At 51.4% G+C, this 19,308-nt stretch overlaps 2 protein-coding genes and 1 pseudogene across 6 annotated transcripts; 2 read left to right on the plus strand and 1 right to left on the minus strand.

Moving 5' to 3' along the window:
- RMND5B (required for meiotic nuclear division 5 homolog B) lies at window positions 1-13,516 on the plus strand. Of its 5 annotated transcripts, none has more exons than XM_075998487.1 (11): window positions 1-62; window positions 3,836-3,986; window positions 7,008-7,049; window positions 7,225-7,370; window positions 7,474-7,614; window positions 8,589-8,689; window positions 9,222-9,388; window positions 10,626-10,791; window positions 12,551-12,653; window positions 12,743-12,897; window positions 12,982-13,516. In XM_075998487.1, the coding sequence occupies exons 2-11, from the start codon at window positions 3,848-3,850 to the stop codon at window positions 13,043-13,045; spliced, it is 1,224 nt and encodes a 407-aa protein (XP_075854602.1). In that variant the 5' UTR covers window positions 1-62; window positions 3,836-3,847; the 3' UTR covers window positions 13,046-13,516. The 5 variants fall into 5 exon arrangements, with proteins under 5 accessions (XP_075854602.1, XP_075854600.1, XP_075854599.1 ...); XM_075998485.1 differs by having other exon boundaries at window positions 47-317; XM_075998484.1 differs by having other exon boundaries at window positions 47-247.
- Window positions 13,517-14,376: 860 nt separating this feature from the next.
- NHP2 (NHP2 ribonucleoprotein) lies at window positions 14,377-18,301 on the minus strand. The gene is made up of 4 exons (XM_012787376.2): window positions 18,054-18,301; window positions 17,899-17,968; window positions 15,724-15,829; window positions 14,377-14,733 (listed from the first exon to the last, which is right to left on the minus strand). The coding sequence occupies exons 1-4, from the start codon at window positions 18,211-18,213 to the stop codon at window positions 14,608-14,610; spliced, it is 462 nt and encodes a 153-aa protein (XP_012642830.2). The 5' UTR covers window positions 18,214-18,301; the 3' UTR covers window positions 14,377-14,607.
- Window positions 16,531-16,630, plus strand: LOC142865512 (uncharacterized; annotated as a pseudogene).
- Window positions 18,302-19,308: the final 1,007 nt, after the last annotated feature.

Raw genomic sequence — 19,308 nt, forward strand, 5'->3', positions numbered from 1 at the left:
GCCGCGGCTTCCGGTTCCGAGGGCGCCGACGCCGGAAGTCGGCGCTGGGGCTGCGGGACCGGGTGAGGCGGGCGGCGGGCGGCGGGCGGCGGGCTCGGGCTCTTGTCTCCGCAGTCGTCGCCCCGGGCCCGGAGCTGGAGTCCCAGGGGCTCGCGGGACCCGGGCCCGGCCCTCGAAAAGTCGCCTCGGCTGGGGGAACCGCTCGAACTCAGACGCCCTGGCCTAGCGCGCCCCGCCGGGGTCGGAGGTAACCAGCTGCGGGCCGGGGGCCGCGCCGGGCGTTCGAGCAGGGTGTCTAGCGGGACGAGTAGGAGTTTGTAAGTCATTTGCACGTTAATGCACAGCGAAACTCCCCGGAGGGGCTGCTGTCCAGGGACATCGGTGGACTCTTTCCTCCCTCTGGCTTTGGCTCAGGAGAGGAACAAGATTAGCAGCTTCAAAAAGAGGTGGATGATGAAGAAAAGGAACAGGGCAGCATGGCGGGGTAACTGTGTAAGGTGGGGCAGAGGCCTGCAGCAGGTCCTGTGGCATCTCTGAAGAATGACATCTGCATTGAGACCCGAATAAAGGCTCTCGAGTGTTCCAGGCAGAGGGAACAGCCACTGCAAAGGCCCTGAAACAGAAGTAAACCTGATGTAGTCAAGGAACAGAGAAAAGGCTGAGAGTGGCAAGAGATGAGGTTGGAGAGAGAGTTGGGAGCCTGCAGGCCATTGGAGCATGGAGTTTGTTCCAAGTACGATGGAAATCTATTGGTGTTAAGCAGAGGAGTGATGTGTAGGGTGGAGAAGGGACAGAGGTGTGGGCTGCCAAAGTATAAGAATTGGGTCAGTGCAGGCTGTCCAATTCTGTGTCGGGCAAAAGGGAGGTTTCCATGATTTGCACTAACTTCCCTTGTCCCTGCCCAGGGAGCCCTCTTGTTGCAGGATGCTAAGGACTGGGGACAAAATCTCCATGCACGGCTTGGCATATTTCACTCATGGCTCTTTCTTCCCATTGCCAACTCCCCTTCTACCCTCCTTTGAGCTCAAGGCCTCTAGGCCAAAGATCAGGAAATAGATGCTCTGTTTAACCAGCAAATGCATGCTGAGCAAGCACCTTGGACCAGGCCCCGGACTGGGCACTGAGGGGGGAGAGAGGATGATACTAGACTCCAGCCTTGAGCAGCTCACAGACCAGTGGGAGAGACAGTTACTGTGCTGCAGTAGTAGGGACTTGCATGTGTGTGGTATGGGCACCTTCAACAGGTTTGTGAAGCAGGGAGTTTTCATTGAGGGCTTCACACGGAGCTGATGATTAAAGTACGGCTCACATTCTCCACACAAAGAAGTGCAGAGCGCACTCTAGAAATAGGAACAACTTGTGCAAAGGAAGCAAATGTATAATTACAAAGGGCTTGTATGTCAGTCCATGGTAGTATTGAGCTAAGGGGTAACAGGATCTGCTGCATGTTTTGGAGAAATCACCCTGGTGGGTAATTTCTGTACATGTGAGACCTTGAGGAGGAAGGCTTAGGACCAGTGCACATAAAATTCCAATCGTCAGCACTCGTATTCATCTTGTAGTTTGTTAAACACAAACACACATCCTTGCACCTAGCAAAGATGATCCACTGTGGTTCAGGCACAGTCGATTGCCTGAATCAGCCTCCTGGGCTTTTTGGATGGAATGCCCGCAAACAGTTGTTTCCCCAGCTCATTTATTTTATCTTTAATTTTTTTTTTTTCTCGCTTTGTTCCCCAGGCTAGAGTGCACGCCGTGGCGTTAGCCTAGCTCACAGCAACCTTAATATCCTGGGCTTAAGTGATCCTCCTGCCTCAGCCTCCCGAGAAGCTGGGACTACAGGCATGTGCCGCCATGCCCGGCTAATTTTTTCTATATATATATTAGTTGAACAATTAATTTCTTTCTATTTTTATAGTAGAGACGGGGTCTCGCTCTTGCTCAGGCTGGTTTCGAACTCCTGAACTCGAGCAATCCGCCCGCCTCGGCCTCCCAGAGTGCTAAGATTACAGGCGTGAGCCACCTCGCCCGGCCTATTTTATCTTTAAATATTGTATTGAGTTAATCACACTTCTCAGTTCATGATACGTTTAATTAGCCCATGCAAGGCCTTTTTCTCCTTTGTATTTATTTGTTTATTTCTTTTTGTCTCCATTCCGCCCTTCTCTCCTTACCATAGGAAACCACTCTGATATATTTGGTGTATATCTTTTTTTTTTGAGACAGAGTCTCACTCTGTTGCCCAGGCTAGAGTGAGTGCCGTGGCGTCAGCCTAGCTCACAGCAACCTCAAACTCCTGGGCTCAAGCGATCCTTCTGCCTCAGCCTTCCGAGTAACTGGGACTATAGGCATGCGCCACCATGCCCGGCTAATTTTTTCTGTATATTTTTAGTTGGCCAATTAATTTTTTTATATTTATAGTAGAGACGGGGTCTCGCTCTTGCTTAGGCTGGTCTCGAACTCCTGACCTCGAGCGATACGCCCAACCTGGTATATATCTTTTATTTGCCTTGGTTGTATGCACATCTTTTCAATTTACATAAATGGTATTCTACCTAGATTTCATTTTATTTCTTGTTTTCCTCCTCAGTACCATGTTTTGGGATCTTATTGCTGTGGCTATATCTGGAACATAGTTTATAAATACTGCATAGGTTTCTGTAGACGAATCCCCCACAATTTACTCACTTGATGGAATAACTCCTCTAGTGATGAGGCCCCTAGATTGTTTCCAACTCCTTACCACAACAAACAGTGCTGGGGTGAAAATCTGTCCATCTCTTTCCTCACCTTTTTAAATAACAGTGTCAAGATGCTGATCTGCAAAGTGGGTTGAATTACTGTACCTACCTCATAGTGTTTTTGTGAGAATTAAGTAAATGAGTTAACACATGCAAAGTTATTAGAACAGTGCCTGGTGCATAATAAGTCCCTACGAAATGTTAGCTGTTGATAATGGTCATAACAATAGTACTAATACTTATTTCAATGGTATAATGAGGAGGGAAGTCTGTGTCACAAGAGAAGTTCTAGTCCGGTGGGCAAGGCAGGCCTTCAGACAGATTGTTACCCAGGGCTCAAAACTGGCATCAGAGGGTGCAAAGTGAGAGCAGAGGGAACCAGGTGGGAGCAGGCTAGGGATGACATCTGAGCTGCCCGGGAAGGGATTCGGCAGCTTCCAGAGTAGTCCAGGAGGTGCAGGGGGATGAAGAGCAGCCCAGGGCATGGAGCTGTAAGAGAGCAAGGCTTTGGGCTGGCTACACACAAGGTGCTGCCATGGGTGGGCACCGCAGGAGGCCAAGGCTGGAGTGGCAGGCAGGGCCCGTCGGGTCAGCATAGTTGGCAGTTATTCCCTAAGCCGAGTTTCCAAATGGGAGCCGTTCAAGGGCTGCCTTCGCGGCATGTTTCCCTGTGGTGCATGCAAAAGCAGTTCCTCTAACTGTAAGAGAATGTGGCTGTAACGAACATGTGAAAATACACGAAGTGTGACCATGTATATGGAGTTCTGGTCAGCATTGCCTGCTGTGGTCCCTGCGAGGCCTGCTCTCCCTTCTGATTAAAAAGGGAAATGAACGAGGATAACAGCATGAAAAGTGTTGAAAACAGAGTAGTTTTCTCACCACGATTCAGAAAACCCCTGCCCTCGTAGCAGCCTGCGTGCTGTGCGTACCCCAGCCGGGGGAGAGGGAGGCTGTGCACAGCCATACTCGGTTAAGCAGGGAATTTCCGAGTGTCGGTATATGACATGGGAATGGTAACAGGGATCGTGGTCCCGGCACCCTCCCCACTGTGCCACCCAGGCCCAGATGAGGCCTAACGCAGCTCCCCTCCCCAGGCCACGACCGCCATGGAGCAGTGTGCGTGTGTGGAGAGGGAGCTGGACAAGGTCTTGCAGAAGTTCCTGACCTACGGGCAGCACTGTGAGCAGAGCCTGGAGGAGCTGCTGCACTACGTAGGCCAGCTGCGGGCTGAGCTGGCCAGCGCAGGTTGGTGCCCCCCCCCCCCAAGATCCCCATGCCAGCCTCCCTGTAGACACGGGAGACCCAAGGCTGGTTGGTGAGAGGGTTCCAGAAGGACACAGTTGGGATGTTGGTACATGCCTCTCTAGACCTCCTTGAAGGGAGGTAATGGAAGTCTCTAAGCTATTTCTAAAAGCCTAACAGATGGCTCACGCCTGTCATCCTAGCTCTCTGGGAGGCCGAGTCGGGCGGATTGCTCGAGGTCGGGAGTTCAAAACCAGCCTGAGCAAGAGTGAGACCCCGTCTCTACTATAAATAGAAAGAAATTAATTGGCCAACTAATATATATAGAAAAAATCAGCCGGGCATGGTGGCGCATACCTGTAGTCCCAGCTACTCGGGAGGCCAAGGCAGCAGGATTGCTTGAGCCCAGGAGTTTAAGGTTGCTGTGAGCTAGGCTGATGCCATGGCACTCACTCTAGCCTGGGCAACAAAGCAAGACTCTGTCTCAAAAAAAAAAAAAATTTAATTTAGGGATCAGAGGTGGGAGGATTGCTTGAGGCCAGGAGTTTCAAGACCAGCCGGAGCAACATTGCAAGACCCTTCTCTACAAAAAATTGAAAAATTAACTGGGTGTGGTGGGACACTCCCATAGTCCCAACTACTAAGGAGGCTAAGGAAGGAGGATCACTTGAGCCCAGGAGTTTCAGGTTGCAGTGACCTATGATAATGCCATTGCACTCCAGCCTGGGTATCAGAATGATACCCTGTCTCAAAAATATGTATGTATAAAAAACAAACCAGAAAACCTCATATTCCCTTCACCCAGATTTACCCATCTGCTAATATGTTGCTGTATTTGCTTTGTCATTCTCTTGCATCTTGTTACTCTTAACCATTTGAAAATAAGTTGCAAATAATGTACCCCTTTGCCCCTGAGCCTTTAGTGTGCATTACCTAAGATCAAGGCATTATCTATGTAAATACAATATATGTAATTATTAAAACCAAGAAATAAAACATTGATATAATACCGTGTTTCCCCAAAAATAAGACCTACCCATAAAATAAGCCCTAGTAGGATTTCTAAGCATTTGTGTAATAGAAGCCCTACCCCAAAAATAAGACCTAGTGATGGGCGTGGCTACACAGTGTATCTGCACAATCCATGCATTTCGTGTCGGAGCGGTAAAGAACACAAGCAGCCCTTCTCATCTGCCCCATGAGAGCTCTATTGCTCCACATGAGAGATTGGGGCCAATGGTTCTAATAGAGTTGCAAGAAATTCAGGATGGAATTCGGGGTTTGGAGAGTTACGATGATGTTCCAGAAGAAGACGACTTAACTATATTTGAATAAATGTAGATTGTTGTATCGTACTTAAAAAAAAAACACATCCCCTAAAAATAAGCCCTGGGGTGTCTTCTTGAGGAAAAATAAATATAAGACCCTGTCTTATTTTCGGGGAAACACGGTATCACCTAACGACTATAATTCACATTTCAATTTTGCCATTGTTCCAGAAGTTTTCATAAAGCACTTTATTTTGTAACCCAGTATCCAAGATCACATACTACATTTAGTTTCTCATATCTAATCTTTAGTTTTTTATCTTTTTTATTATTTTTCATTGTGATTTTCTTTTTTTCATTTATTTATATATTTATTTATTTTTGAGACAAGAGTCTCACTCTACTCTGTTGCCGGGGCTAGAGTGCCATAGCGTCAGCTTAGCTCACAGCAACCTCAAACTCCTGGGCTCAAGCAATCCTTCTGCCTCAGCCTCCCAAGTGGCTGGGACTACAGGCATGCACCACCATGCCCGGCTAATTTTTTCTATATATATTTTTAGTTGGCCAATTAATTTCTTCCTATTTTTAGTAGAGATGGGGTCTCACTCTTGCAAATGAGGAGGGTAGAAAATCAGAATGAAGGCTGGGCGTGGTTGCTCATGCCTGTAATCCTAGCACTTTGAGAGGCCAGGGCCAGAGGATCGCTCAAGGTCAGGAGTTCAAAACCAGCCTGAGCGAGACCCCATCTCTACTAACAATAGAAAGAAATCAATTAACCAACTAAAAATATATATACAAAAAATTAGCCGGGCATGGTAGCACATGCCTGTAGTCCCAGCTACTTAGGAGGCTGAGGCAGCAGGATTGCTTGAGCCCAGGAGATTGAGGTTGCTCTGAGCTAGGCTGATGCCACGGCACTCATTCTACCCTGGGCAACAAAGTGAGACTCTGTCTCAAAAAAAAAAAAGAGTGTCTACTGGCTGGGCTAGCCAGACAGGTGCTCAATTCCTATTTTATTCAGTAGTTTTATTTATTTTTTTCCAATATCAACGAACATCAGAATTTATTCAATGGTTTATAGTCTTTAGATTGGACTAGAGGGAACCCCTGGTTCCTATGTTTTTTTTTAAATTGTGCTGTAATTCACATTCCATCGAGCTCACCCTTTTAAAGTATAATTCAGTGGTTTTTAGTATATTTACAGAGTTGTAGAATCATTACCACTACCTAATTTCAGAACATTTCCATCACCCCCAAAAGAAACCCAACCCATTGACAGTCTCTCAGTCCTCTCTCTCCCAGCCCTTGACAACCACTAATCTCTTCTGTCTCTATAGATTTGCTTATCCTGGGTACTACATGTAAATACAGTGACTTAATATGTGTGGCCTTGGTGTCTGGCTCCTTTCATTACATGTTTCTGTAGTTCACCCATGATAAATGAATCAGTACTTCATTCCTTTCTATGGCTGAATAATGTTCCATTGAATGGATGCACCACATTTTGTTTATCCGTTAGTTGATAGACATTTGAGCTGTTTCCACCTTTTTTGGCCATTATGAATAATGCAACTATGAATATGCACACACAAGTGTTTGTGTGGACGTGTGTTTTTGTTTCTCTGGGGTATGTACCTAGGAGTGGAGTTGCTGGGTCACATGGTAACTGGACAAACACACAGAATTCTATGCATGATATAGTACATGAGCTAAAATATTTAACCACAGTAAATGTCACATCATCTTCAATTCATAGCAACCTACAATTTTACAGATGAGGAAATGAAGGCTCCAAGAGGTAAGATGGCTTGTCCCACTTGACCAATTCCACATCATGCAGCTAAAAAGTGGCAGGCCCTGGAGTAGAAGCTAGGTATCTTACTCCAGGTTCAGGGCTGCCAGGCTGTCATTCAGACTAGAGGAAGCAGACACGCCTCCTCTGTGTCCCGACTCCTTCCGCTGTTTCTCTGCAGCCCTCCAGGGGACCCCTCTCTCGGCCACCCTCTCCCTGGTGATGTCACAGTGCTGCCGGAAGATCAAAGACACCGTGCAGAAACTGGCTTCGGACCACAAGGACATTCACAGCAGCGTGTCCCGAGTGGGCAAAGCCATTGACAGGGTGAGCACGTGGGACGGAGTGCCTTGGAGTGGTATGTACAGGGACTCGGCAGGGGCAAGTGAGGGTTCCTGAGTCACAGGGCCCTGTCTCTCCTCCTTGCCAGAACTTTGACTCTGAGATTTGTGGTGTAGTCTCGGACGCGGTGTGGGACTCTCGGGAGAAGCAACAGCAGATCCTGCAGATGGCCATCGTGGAGCACCTGTACCAGCAGGGCATGCTCAGCGTTGCCGAGGAGCTGTGCCAGGTACGGGCCAGGCAGGGAGGGCACAGGAGGACCTGCCTGCTCTGCTTTTTATCTGATAGTTTTTTAATACTAAGTCCCTGCCATTCTTTTTTTTTTTTTTTTTTTTTTTTGAGACAGAGTCTCACTTTGTTGCCCAGGCTAGAGTGAATGCCGTGGTGTCAGCCTAGCTCACAGCAACCTCAAACTCCTGGGCTCAGGCAATCCTCCTGCCTCATCCTCCTGAGTAGCTAGGACTACAGGCATTCGCCACCATGCCCGGATAATTTTTTCTATATATATATATATTAGTTGGCCAATTAATTTCTTTCTATTTATAGTAGAGACGGGGTCTCGATCTTGCTCAGGCTGGTTTCGAACTCCTGACCTCGAACAATCCTCCTGCCTCGGCCTCCCAGAGTGCTAGGATTACAGGTGTGAGCCACCGCGCCCGGCCCAGTCCCTGCCATTCTTTAAATAAATTTACTTTAGAAAGGAAATCAGTGCCCGTGCCATAAATAAAAGGTAGCTCTAAAAACGTGTATGATGAAAAGTGAAGTTACTCATTTCTAGTTAGAGGCGGTTGCCAGCCGGGGTTCCAAGCTGAGGCCTGATATGCCTTTACGAAAAAGGGAGATGAGTGAGAAGACAAAGTGGCACTTGTTAGGTATTAAAGACACGCCAGTGGTAACAGTGAAGGAGCCTTTCCTTAGTGTAATCAGGAGCACTGAAAAGGAATAGTTCTCATTGTGCCATTCAACGCGGAGCCCAGGGACTGTCTCCGGTGCTCTGTGGTGGGGTGTTGGTTGCAGTCTGTGCTCTGGGGAACTGAGATGGGAACAAGAGGGGCCCAGTGGCTGGCAGGGGACCACAGCTCCTCACACAAAGCCCGGCACCCTCCAGCCTGTCTTTGGTGGGTGAGGTCTTATTATGCTCATAACAGAATTTTAGATACAGTGTGTGTTCCAGTGGTGAGATCTCTTTCTCTTCCCTTACAGGAATCAACACTGAATGTGGACCTGGATTTCAAGCAGCCTTTCCTGGAGTTGAATCGAATTGTGGAAGCTCTGCACGCACAAGACCTGGGCCCTGCGCTGGAGTAAGCAGGCCCTTAGTGGGCCAGCAGTGCTCTGCCCTCACCTCTCGGTGCACAGGGCTTGGCTGTGGCCTTCAGTTGCCCCCGACACGCTTTTTTTTTCTTTTTTGAGACAGAGTCTCACTCTGTCACCCAGGCTAGAGTGAGTGCCGTGGCGTCAGCCTAGCTCACAGCAACCTCAATCTCCTGGGCTCAAGCAATCCTTCTGTCTCAGCCTCCCAAGTAGCTGGGACTATAGGCACGCGCCACTATGCCGGCTAATTTTTTTCTATATGTTTTAGTTGGCCAATTAATTTCTATTTTTAGTAGAGACGGGGTCTCACTCTTGCTCAGGCTGGTTTTGAACTCCTGACCTTGAGCGATCCACCTGCCTCAGCCTCCCAGAGTGCTAGGAGTACAGGCGTGAGCCACCTCGCCTGGCCCCCCCAGACACGCTTGACATGCCTCCAGCCTTGACCCTAGGGTCTCATACAGGCTTTGGGGGCGTTCCTCTGGCCCCACAAGCTCCACCCTAAACTGGCCCTTTTCTTCCCAGATGGGCTGTCTCCCACCGGCAGCGCCTGCTGGAACTCAACAGCTCCCTGGAGTTCAAGCTGCACCGACTGCACTTCATCCGCCTCCTGGCCGGTGGCCCTGAGAAGCAGCTGGAAGCTCTCAGCTATGCCCGGCACTTTCAGCCCTTTGCTCGGCTGCACCAACGGGGTGAGTGCCCGGGGTGCTGCTTGGCGGACAGATGTCTGGACGTGGCAGGTACATCAGGTTGCTAGTCCCTGTGCCCATGTGGGGCTGTTGCTCTGATGCCTCTCCCCAACCTGAACACCTCTGTGATCCCACACTGTGTCCCAAGTGCCACCAGACTCAAGGCTCTTCCTCTTTCATCTCGGCCACACGTTTTTAGCTCTACCTCAGGCCACCGTGGGGCCCCAGCGTCTGCCGTGTGCCACCCACACTCCCACGTGCTGTGCCACTCACGCTGCTCTGCTCGCACACACCTCCCACCTCCCTCTGCTCATGTTAAGACTCACCTGGGCACCTCTGGAGCATCCTTCCTTGGCCTCTTCCTTCACTCGAGGATTTCCAGACCTGTAATTTGAGTCTCACCCTCAAGATGTTCACCAGTAGTAACCCATATTCTTTCTTTCTTTCTTTGTTTGAGACAGAGTCTTGCTTTGTTGCCCAGGCTAGAGTGAGTGCCGTGGCGTCAGCCTAGCTCACAGCAACCTCAAACTCCTGGACTCAAGCAATCCTCCTGCCTCGGCCTCCCGAGTAGCTGGGACTACAGGCATGCCCCACCATGCCCGGCTAATTTTTTCTGTATATATATTAGTTGGCCAATTAATTTCTTTCTAATCATAGTAGAGACGGGGTCTCACTCTTGCTCAGGCTGTTTTTGAACTCCTGACCTCGAGCAATCCGCCTGCCTCAGCCTCCCAGAGTGCTAGGATTACAGGCGTGAGCCACCACGCCCGGCCCCATATTCTTTCTTGTTCTGATTTTATTTAAAAATAAATATGAAAACCAAGCAGTGTTTTTAAGGTTTAACTAGATACTGTTGCCTCCTAAAAGCTCTGAACCTGGGATCTGCTCTGAAGGGGAGATTAGCTGGTGTGGGAGGACAGGGAGACTCAGCACTAGCCTGTCACACTTGCTCCTTGATGCAGTTGGAAGGATGCAAAGCAAACAGAAAAGACTCACCTTGCTACCCAGTTCTGTGTGGTAATGCCTATCCTTGTCCTACAGAAGCAGCCTGGGGACTCTACCTCCCCACTGGATTTTAGACAGTCAGTTTTGCCTGAGGGCATTTCAATGGCTGCTCCATGTGGCCAGGGGCCTGGGGCTCAGCCCAGCTCACAACACTGTGCTTTGCAGTCCTGCTGTCCCCTTGGGGATGGACCCAGAGCCCCTGCACCCCCTGAGCTGCCACCCGGTTGCCTTGTAGAGATCCAGGTGATGATGGGCAGTCTGGTGTACCTGCGGCTGGGCTTAGAGAAGTCACCCTACTGCCACCTCCTGGACAACAGCCACTGGGCAGAGATCTGTGAAACCTTTACCCGGGATGCATGTTCCCTGCTGGGGCTTTCTGTGGAGTCCCCCCTCAGCGTCAGGTACAACCCAGCCCCATTCGGGCAGCACGGTGGGGGGTAGAGAGGGAGACATCCTGTTGCCAAGGCCCCACCACATACCAGGGACTGTGCTCAGTGCTTTCTCGGACCTAAACTGTTAGCTATTCTTCAGAAGAGGAAGGAGGAAGTACCTGTTCCTTTTTTCTTCTGAGACAGAGTCTGTGTTGCCCGGGCTAGAGTGCTGTGGTGTCAGCCTGGCTCACAGCAACCTCCAATTCCTGGGCTCAAGCGATCCTGCTGCCTCAGCCTCCCAAGTAGCTGGGACTATAGGCCATGTGTGTGCCACCATGGCCAGCTAATTTTTTCTGTTTTTAGTAGAGATGGGATCTTGCTCTTGCTCAGGCTGGTCTCGAACTCTTTTTTTTTTTTTTTTTTTTTTTTTTTTTTTTTTTATTTTTTTTACAGCCATCATCATACTGAATCGAACTCTTGACCCTAAGTGATTCTCCTGCCTCGGCCTCCCAGAGTGCCAAGGTTATAGGCGTGAGCCACTGTGCCCGGCCAGAAGTACCTGTTTCTACAGTTAAAGAAACTGCAGTTAGGAAAGTCGTAGACCGAGGTCACCATGCAGTCAGTGGCAGGGCCAAAGTTGCCATTTTGTAAGGTCTCTTTAATGAGGTCCCTGCCTCTCCTGTATGTCACCCCAGATCCCTGCAAGACCTTCCCAACCAACCCATGCCCCTCTGCAGTCCACCTTCCCCAGGCTTGTCTCCCAGACGCCACTTCCCTCGAGGGAGACGTGTGGCTGAGTACCATGGCTTTGGCTCTGTCGCGCGGCCCTCTCCCTCGCAGGCACGGTCTCTGACAGCTTCACAGCACCCTGGGGACTCAGGGGAACTGGTATCCTCACTTTATAGAAGAGGAAATGGAGGTTCAGGATGTGAACTCACTTGCCTTGGACCTCAGGAACAAAGGGCACGCGGTCCTGACCCCACAGCCACACACTCCGCCACGGTGAAGTTGTCACAGTGCATTTTACTCAGGCTGGGCATGGCGTCTCACATTCCACCCCAATACGGTGGACTATCTCCAATCTTATCTCATTTGTCACCAAGCTGTGGAATGGTATTTCCCAGCAAGAACACCATCAGCACTCCAGATGGCTCTGCTGTGCAGGACAGCCCCGTGCACGGCAGAGCGTTTAGCCTCTGAGTTCCGCCAGTCGGCTCCCCACCCTCATGGGAGCTGACCTCCCCCTCTGTCTATCTGTCTATTTATTTATAAAAGCTGGACAAGTGAAGCAGTGGGAGTGGAGAAGGGACAAAGGAATCTATAACTGGTCGTAATCAATTAGGTTTTTGTTGTTTTTGAAATAGGATCTCACTTTTTTGTTCCCAAAGTGCTGGGGTTATGGACAAGAGCCACCATGCCCAGCCCTCCCCCATTTTGAAGTGTCGTAGCCGATAGCCGCTGTTACAGAGGTGTATTATGACAACAGAGCAAGGTAGATCCTACAGGTGGGCTGAGCCCTTTAGAACCGATCGCTGTCTCCCAGTCACACCCAGGACTTTCAGTAGTTTGGGTGAGCAGATATCTGCCCCTGGAGCGTCCCTTGTCTTTCCCGTAAGTTCTCCAATTTAGGAGTATGTTAGAATGACCCTCTCGAGTTGGACATACACACATGGCACCTTATGAACAACCCGAGGGATTTTCGAGGACCGATTTGACCTTTTGTGCATTAGAACCCATCTGAGTCCCATGCTGTGATGGGAGCCACTTCAGCCCGTTCTTCCTTCTGCAGTTTTGCCTCTGGCTGCGTGGCACTGCCCGTGCTGATGAACATCAAAGCTGTGATCGAGCAGAGGCAGTGCACCGGGGTCTGGAGTCACAAGGATGAGTTACCGGTAAGGCCTGGAGGGGGAGTGTGGGCCAGAGACACCGGGGAGGACGGCCATGACACGAAGTGGAGCTGACCCCTTTGCCGGCCTCCCAGATCGAGATCGAGCTAGGCATGAAGTGCTGGTACCACTCGGTGTTTGCTTGCCCCATCCTGCGCCAGCAGACGTCGGATTCCAACCCTCCCATCAAGCTCATCTGCGGCCATGTCATCTCCAGAGACGCACTGAACAAGCTCATTAACGGAGGAAAGTAAGTTCCCTGTGCTCTGCTGCATCTTGGCTGGGCTCTCCTGCCGCCAGCCCTGAGACGTTCTTGGTTCTCCTCCCTTTGCAGGCTGAAGTGTCCCTACTGTCCCATGGAGCAAAACCCAGCAGATGGGAAACGCATCATATTCTGACTCCTGCCTGGAACTTTGTTAAAAGGGGTTTTTCACCCACGAGCCTTGGTCTGTCTCAGTAGGGCAGTGGCTCCAGTGGACTCTGGTTTGTTTCAGAGCGCCTGGCTGAGGAGTGCTACCAAGGGAGAGCCAGAGCAGCCCTTTGGCAGAGCCTGAGGAGAGAGATGAACCAGCCCACACCTGGCAGTTGGCTCCTTGGCCGTAAGGAAAGGAAGACGTTGGCCTCTGTGCTCCTGCTGTGTCTCTTCCTGTTTTTATTTCCCTTGACTAAAGGAACTGACAGAGTAGCAAAGGACTTGGCCTTCAGCAGCAGACATCCTCCATGCCTGCCCCCAGCACTGTCTCCTACTGCTATGCCAGCACTTGTCCATTCTTGCCCCCAGCCCAAGGGCGTCCAGCTGTGGCCGCCTCCTCCGCTGTACAGCCCAACTGTATGTATCCATTTCCCACTGTAAAAAGTCAAAGTTAGAACTGAGTGCCATTGTTTTATAGCGTTGAGTGAATATATTCACTGCCCTTCTCCTCACTTCTAGCAGCCACTAGCCTCACTGAGGAATCATCACTACACACCCACTGCACACAGGTGCTGGGCGCGGCCCGGCAGTGGCTGCAGGTAAGGATGTGGCTGGCCGGCGATACCCAGGCAGAAAAATCAAACTTGCACCTCTGATTGGGGAGGGATCCTCAAAAGATGTCAGACCCCAGGCAAGGTACTTTTACATACACGTTAGAAATCCATATGGGAACTGAGGAAGATGAAATGCCTCACACAACAGGGCTCACAGCTTGGAAAGGAGAGAGCTTGGAATTTAAACCAGATCAAGCCCAAGCCCTTTCCAGTTTATTCCAGGGTGCTTGAAGCTTGGTTGCTATGTGTCCTAAGTATTATCTGGGGCCTTTGACAATAGGAAGGGACCCCAGGTGTAAAATGTTTGAAAGGATTTGGTTACTAGGGCCATTGTGTTAGGCAAGAGATGGCCTGGGGGCTCCTTTTTAGCTTCATGTTCCTATTTAAAATTTATTGTGTGGGTGGGTAAACTGCTTCCATAAGCTTCACGGTGCCGTTTAAGGCTCCTGGAGGAAGAAAGGAATGGAAGTGGCCCTGACCGAGGAAACCGACCCTCACGAGGGGCTCGAACTGAGAGCCCCGGGGTGAGCAGCAGAGCTGGCTGTCAGCTTGCGCCAGGCACTGCCCTGGGCAGCAGAGCACTGGTGCTGAGCACTCGAAGTGCTTCGGGCTCTCCTGTTGAGAAAGCCTGCCTCCACTCTTCCTGCTTGCCAGTTCCTTGCCCCACCAGCAGCTGCTGCTTAAAAAACACCCATGGACTCACTACAGTTTAGACATAGCATTTACTTCCCCGCTCTGCATTCTTGGAACCAGTCACTTCCGCTCAACAGGAAGCAGCACGGACGGAGAAGAGCTGCTGGAGCTGCCTGAGAAGTCGGCGTGCCTCGGGGAGACAGGAAGAAGCTGCCAGTGTGGGTGGCGGGAGGGCAGCCAGTTGGCCCGCCACCAGCCCAGCAGCTTCCAGAGCAGGTGCCCAGGGTGCTGCCCAAGTCCTTCACAGCGGTGGGGGCAGGGCCCGCACTTCCTCCAGGCACTCGTCGTAGGCCTCCTGGTATTCCTCGTGGGGCTTCACCATTATCACGCAGGTGGGGCGCTTGGAGCCTGCGGCTGCACCCAGGTCCTTCAGAGGAGAAGGGGAAAGAAGGGCTGTTTGGAGAAAAAGGCCACACAACCTGTGTGCCCGGGAGTCACAAACTGATGACCCAGCAGCAGCCTAAACTGGCCCACAGCCACATTCTCTTGGGTCCACATTATATTTAAAAACACTTTGAATTAGCTGCTATCCTTTAAATTCAAGCACACTTCCAAGCCATGGCACAGCAACATTGGGCCTACATTTCCACATGGCTACTATGAAAGGGCTCCAGCCCAGCAGGAGGCCTGTGGTCTCCAGATCCCCGCCATCCCCCACTCCCTGTGATCCAGGCCTGGCCCCTGCTGTATAAAGATAAGGACAGCTACAGGTCCCTGGAGCGTGAAACCACCTAACAGGGCTAACACAAGTGAAGCACGGTAGTTTACAAAGCATGTTCAAGCACAGCTTCTATCTCATTCTAAAGTCCACAGAGGAAAGGATCTCCATTTTACAAGAAGGAAGCCAAATTGTAGAGAGAGAACGTCTGTAAATCCCACAACTATTAAATACTGGAGCCTGTCTTTTTTTTTTTTTTTTGAGACAGAGTCTCGCTTTGTTGCCCAGGCTAGAGTGAGTGCCGTGGCGTCAGCCTAGCTCACAGCAACCTCAAACTCCTGGGCTCAAGCAATCCTCCTGCCTCGGCCTCCCACGTAGCTGGGACTACAGGGCATGTGCCACCATGCCCGGCTAATTTTTTGTATATATATTTTTAGTTGGTCAATTAATTTCTTTCTATTTTTTTTTTTTTTTAGTAGAGACGGGGTCTCGCTCAGGCTGGTTTCGAACTCCTGACCTCAAACGATCCTCCCGCCTCAGCCTCCCAGAGTGCTAGGATTACAGGTGTGAGCCACCACGCCTGGCCTGGAGCCTGTCTTAACCCCGGCATTTGTGTTCTTTCCCACTGGCCTGTTGCCACAGACCACATCCCAGACCCCTCCCCAGCGTCCACCAAGGTTGGGGCCACGTGCTCCTCACCGTCTTAGAGGGGATGTAGATATAGGGCAAGTTGCGGTCCTCACACATGACTGGGAGATGGCAGTACACCTCTATGGGCAGTGTGTCTCCTGCCAAAACCATGATCCTGAAATGAGATGCATCGCTGTCATTCCTAGCACTGTCCTTCCTCCTTCCAGTTGTAAGGACCACCTCTGGGCTGGGCCTTGAATAAGACGCCCCCCCTCAAGGAGCCCAGTTATTCATGCGGGTCTGCCTCTAAAGGGGGCACAAGATTATGTTTGATGGAGTGCATTCTTCTGAGGATGTGATCTCTATTTCTTGACAACATGTAAATGCCACCAAGTGTGACAAGCGGTATAGTGCTGGGATAGATGAGGGATGGGAGAGATGCCAAGGAGGAAGAGCTCAGCTCTGCTGGGAGTCAGAAAGGCTTCAAGCAGGAGCCGCCACGTGAACTGAGAGCTGGACGATGAACGTCTGTGAGGCAGCCCGTGGAGGGGCTAGCTCAGGAATCCAGGACAGGGAGGGGCAGACAATAAAACTGGTGAGACTGGCAGGGGACACATCCAATGGCTTTGAGAACCAGGCTAAGAAGTGTGGGCTCTGTCCCAGGAGTGGCAAGGAACCAGTGAAAGCTTGCCAGAGAAGCCTCAGCTAGGGCTCCTGGCTGGCAAGGTGTCAGGGATCTGGGGCAGGCCTCACGAGCCTGAAGACACAAAGAACCCTCGTCAAAATGCTGCTGCCTCACTCCTAGTGCTCCTTTAGCCTCCAGACTCCCTTCTGCAGCCTTCCCTTCCTCTGAGTAGCTTTTAAACTGTTGGTGTTATCCTTTCTCGGCCTTTTGGCTAAGATCAAGTGTAGTATCTATTCTTACCAGCTTAAACTGTTGGTGCTCTGACCGCTGATCCTGGGCTTCCTTCCCCCTCAGCGCCTCCTTCCTGGCGCACCCCCATGGTGTCAAGTGCCACATATGTGCTGACAGCTCCCAAATCTGCTCTATAGCCTTGCCCTCTCTTCCAAGCTCCAAACCCATGTAGCCATCTTCCTATCTGCCAGTTCTGCTGGGGCAGGGAGTTGTCTCCCAGGCACCTGGAAGACGAGTCTAAAACCAACCTGTGATCTCTCCACACACACATGTGGTCCTCCTCCACTGTTCACAGCCTCACGGTGGGCCGTCTGTCCATTCGGCTAGCCATGCCAGAAGCCATGCATACCTCCTCCTCCAAATCTGATCCTCTTCAATCCACCTGCTTTAATTCTATCTCCACCATCACCTCTTCATACTACAGAGGCCTCCCATCTGAATTTTCCCAAATCACTCTTGCCTCTAATCCTTTCCTCAATCACCAAATCTTAAAGTTTTAAACATAATCAACACGTCACTTCCTGGCTTTAACCCTCAATGGCCTCTCAAAGCTCTGAGTACAACTAAACTTGCCATGGTTTAGGCTCCATGAGAAGGCAGCTCCTCTGCCCACCACTGCCCTCTCTCCTGCCCTGGGGCCCACCCACTCTTCTGGCAGGATTCCCCCCACTCCCTTACTGATTTTGTCTTCAGATCCCAGCTCCAGTGAGGCTGCCCAGGGAAACTTTACCTGATGCACCCCCTAACTAGGTCAGGCTGCACTGAGCATCAAATCCCCCCACGATTATCTCTTGGGCATCTACAGTATGTACCAGACTCTTCTGGGGATGCGGCATCCGAGAAGCCGAGTTCCCAAGGAGCTTCCTCTAGCCCGAGTGGATGATACACGGAATAAAAATGTAAATAAGCTTTGGATTACGATAAATGCCATTAGGGAAAGAAGTAGGGTAATGAAGTCATGACTATTGCTCCTCAAGGCTAACTATCACAACTTGTAATTATTTGCGTGTGATTATCTGATCAATGTCCCTGTCCTGGCATGACACACAGTGCCTGGAAGGTAGCAGACTCTTAATAAACGGTCGCTGGACGAATGGAAGCCGGAGTCTACCCTGAGCGCGCTGGCTTGCACAGTTCGCTTCCCTGTGGAACTGCTTTGAGCGCGTGCACGCGGTGTGTGGGTCTCTGTGCCGAAGGGACCTCACCCACCGCTTGACTGTCCTGTGTGTATGGGGCTGGGTCGGAGTCGACCTGACTCTTCCCGAGCACCGACTAAACAGCAGGGATCCCTTCCTCGCCGTGGAATGCAAAGTCCGGAGGGTTCTTACCCTTTCTCGCCCTTGTTGACAAACTTCTGCACCTCCTTCACCCCGCGCCGAATCTGCTTCTGCTTCACGGCTGGAGGACAGAGGACGGAAGGGTCAGTGGGGGGCTCCGCCCTGCCCCCCGCGCGCCTGCCCGGCCCTCGCGGAGCCCGCCGCACCCTTCTTGATGCACTTGTAGAGCTTGCGCGTGAGGCGGCGGGACGCCAGCGGCTGCGCGATGGGGTTCAGGTTGACCAGCAGCTCGTGGTAGGTGCGCTCCCCGCAGCACGCCTCCGCCGGCGCCTCCGGCCCGTCCGGGTCGCCCTTTATCTTGGTCATCGCGGCGGCCGCGCGAAGCCGAGCCGCCCCGGGAGGCGAATGCACGCGGAACTCCGGTTCCCGGAGCTACTTCCGGGTCATCCGCGCGGGGAGAAACTGGCGCTCACGACGACCAATCAGAAAACGAGGCCTCCGACTTTCAGACCAATCGTCGGCGCTCAGCATCTTCATTAGCGCGTGGGGCGGGGCCACAAGGGGGCGGACACTGGGGCGTGGTCACGAGGGGGCGGGGCCTGGGCGGGCGTCTGGGGCCCTGGGGCGCGGGGAGGCGGTTGCGGGCGGTGCCGCGTCTAAAGGGCGGGAAGTCTAGGCCGGGCGCGGTGGCTCACGCCTGTAATCCTAGCACTCTGGGAGGCCGAGGCGGGCGGATTGCTTGAGGTCGGGAGTTCGAAACCAGCCTGAGCGAAACCCCCCCTACTAAAAATAGAAAGAAATTAATTGACCAACTAAAAGTATATATACAAAAAATTAGGGGCATGGTGGTGCATGCCTGTAGTCCCAGCTACTCGGGAGGCTGAGACAGGAGGATCGCTTGAGCCCAGGAGTTTGAGGTTGCTGTGAGCTGGGCTGACGCCACGGCACTCACTCTAGCCTGGGCAACAAAGTGAGACTCTGTCTCAAAAAAAAAAAAAAAAAAAAGGGCGGGAAGTCTGTGCTCAGAGCGATTCCAAACCGCCTTAGAATCTCGTGCCTCCGACGGGTTGTGAGGACCCCGGTCAGACCCGGGCCTGGGCTGGTCCTGCGTGGTGTCCCCTAGGTGCTGAGGGCTGAGGTACAGTCTGACACCGGTTTCTTTAGTTCCTGAGCACTTTTCCACACTTTGTTCTCATTCCCGGCCCCTGCTGCGAGCTGTGAAAGACACAAAAAAACGAGCAGTGAGCCCACTCGTGGAGTTCCGTGGTCTACACTGCTTTTCCCCAAATAGCCCATGGCTCTGTTCTCTTTTCACAGGGATCTGCTCAAATGTTTCCCATAAGAGAGGTTCCCTTGACCACTTTCCCTAAAATTCCAACCCCCCCCATCTCCCACCAGGGTCCTATAATCCTTTATTTTCCTTATAGCTTTTTCTTTTTTTTTTTGAGCCCGGGCTTGCTA

The sequence above is a fragment of the Microcebus murinus genome, chromosome 28 (genome assembly GCF_040939455.1).
Source record: "Microcebus murinus isolate Inina chromosome 28, M.murinus_Inina_mat1.0, whole genome shotgun sequence".
NCBI lineage: Eukaryota > Metazoa > Chordata > Mammalia > Primates > Cheirogaleidae > Microcebus > Microcebus murinus.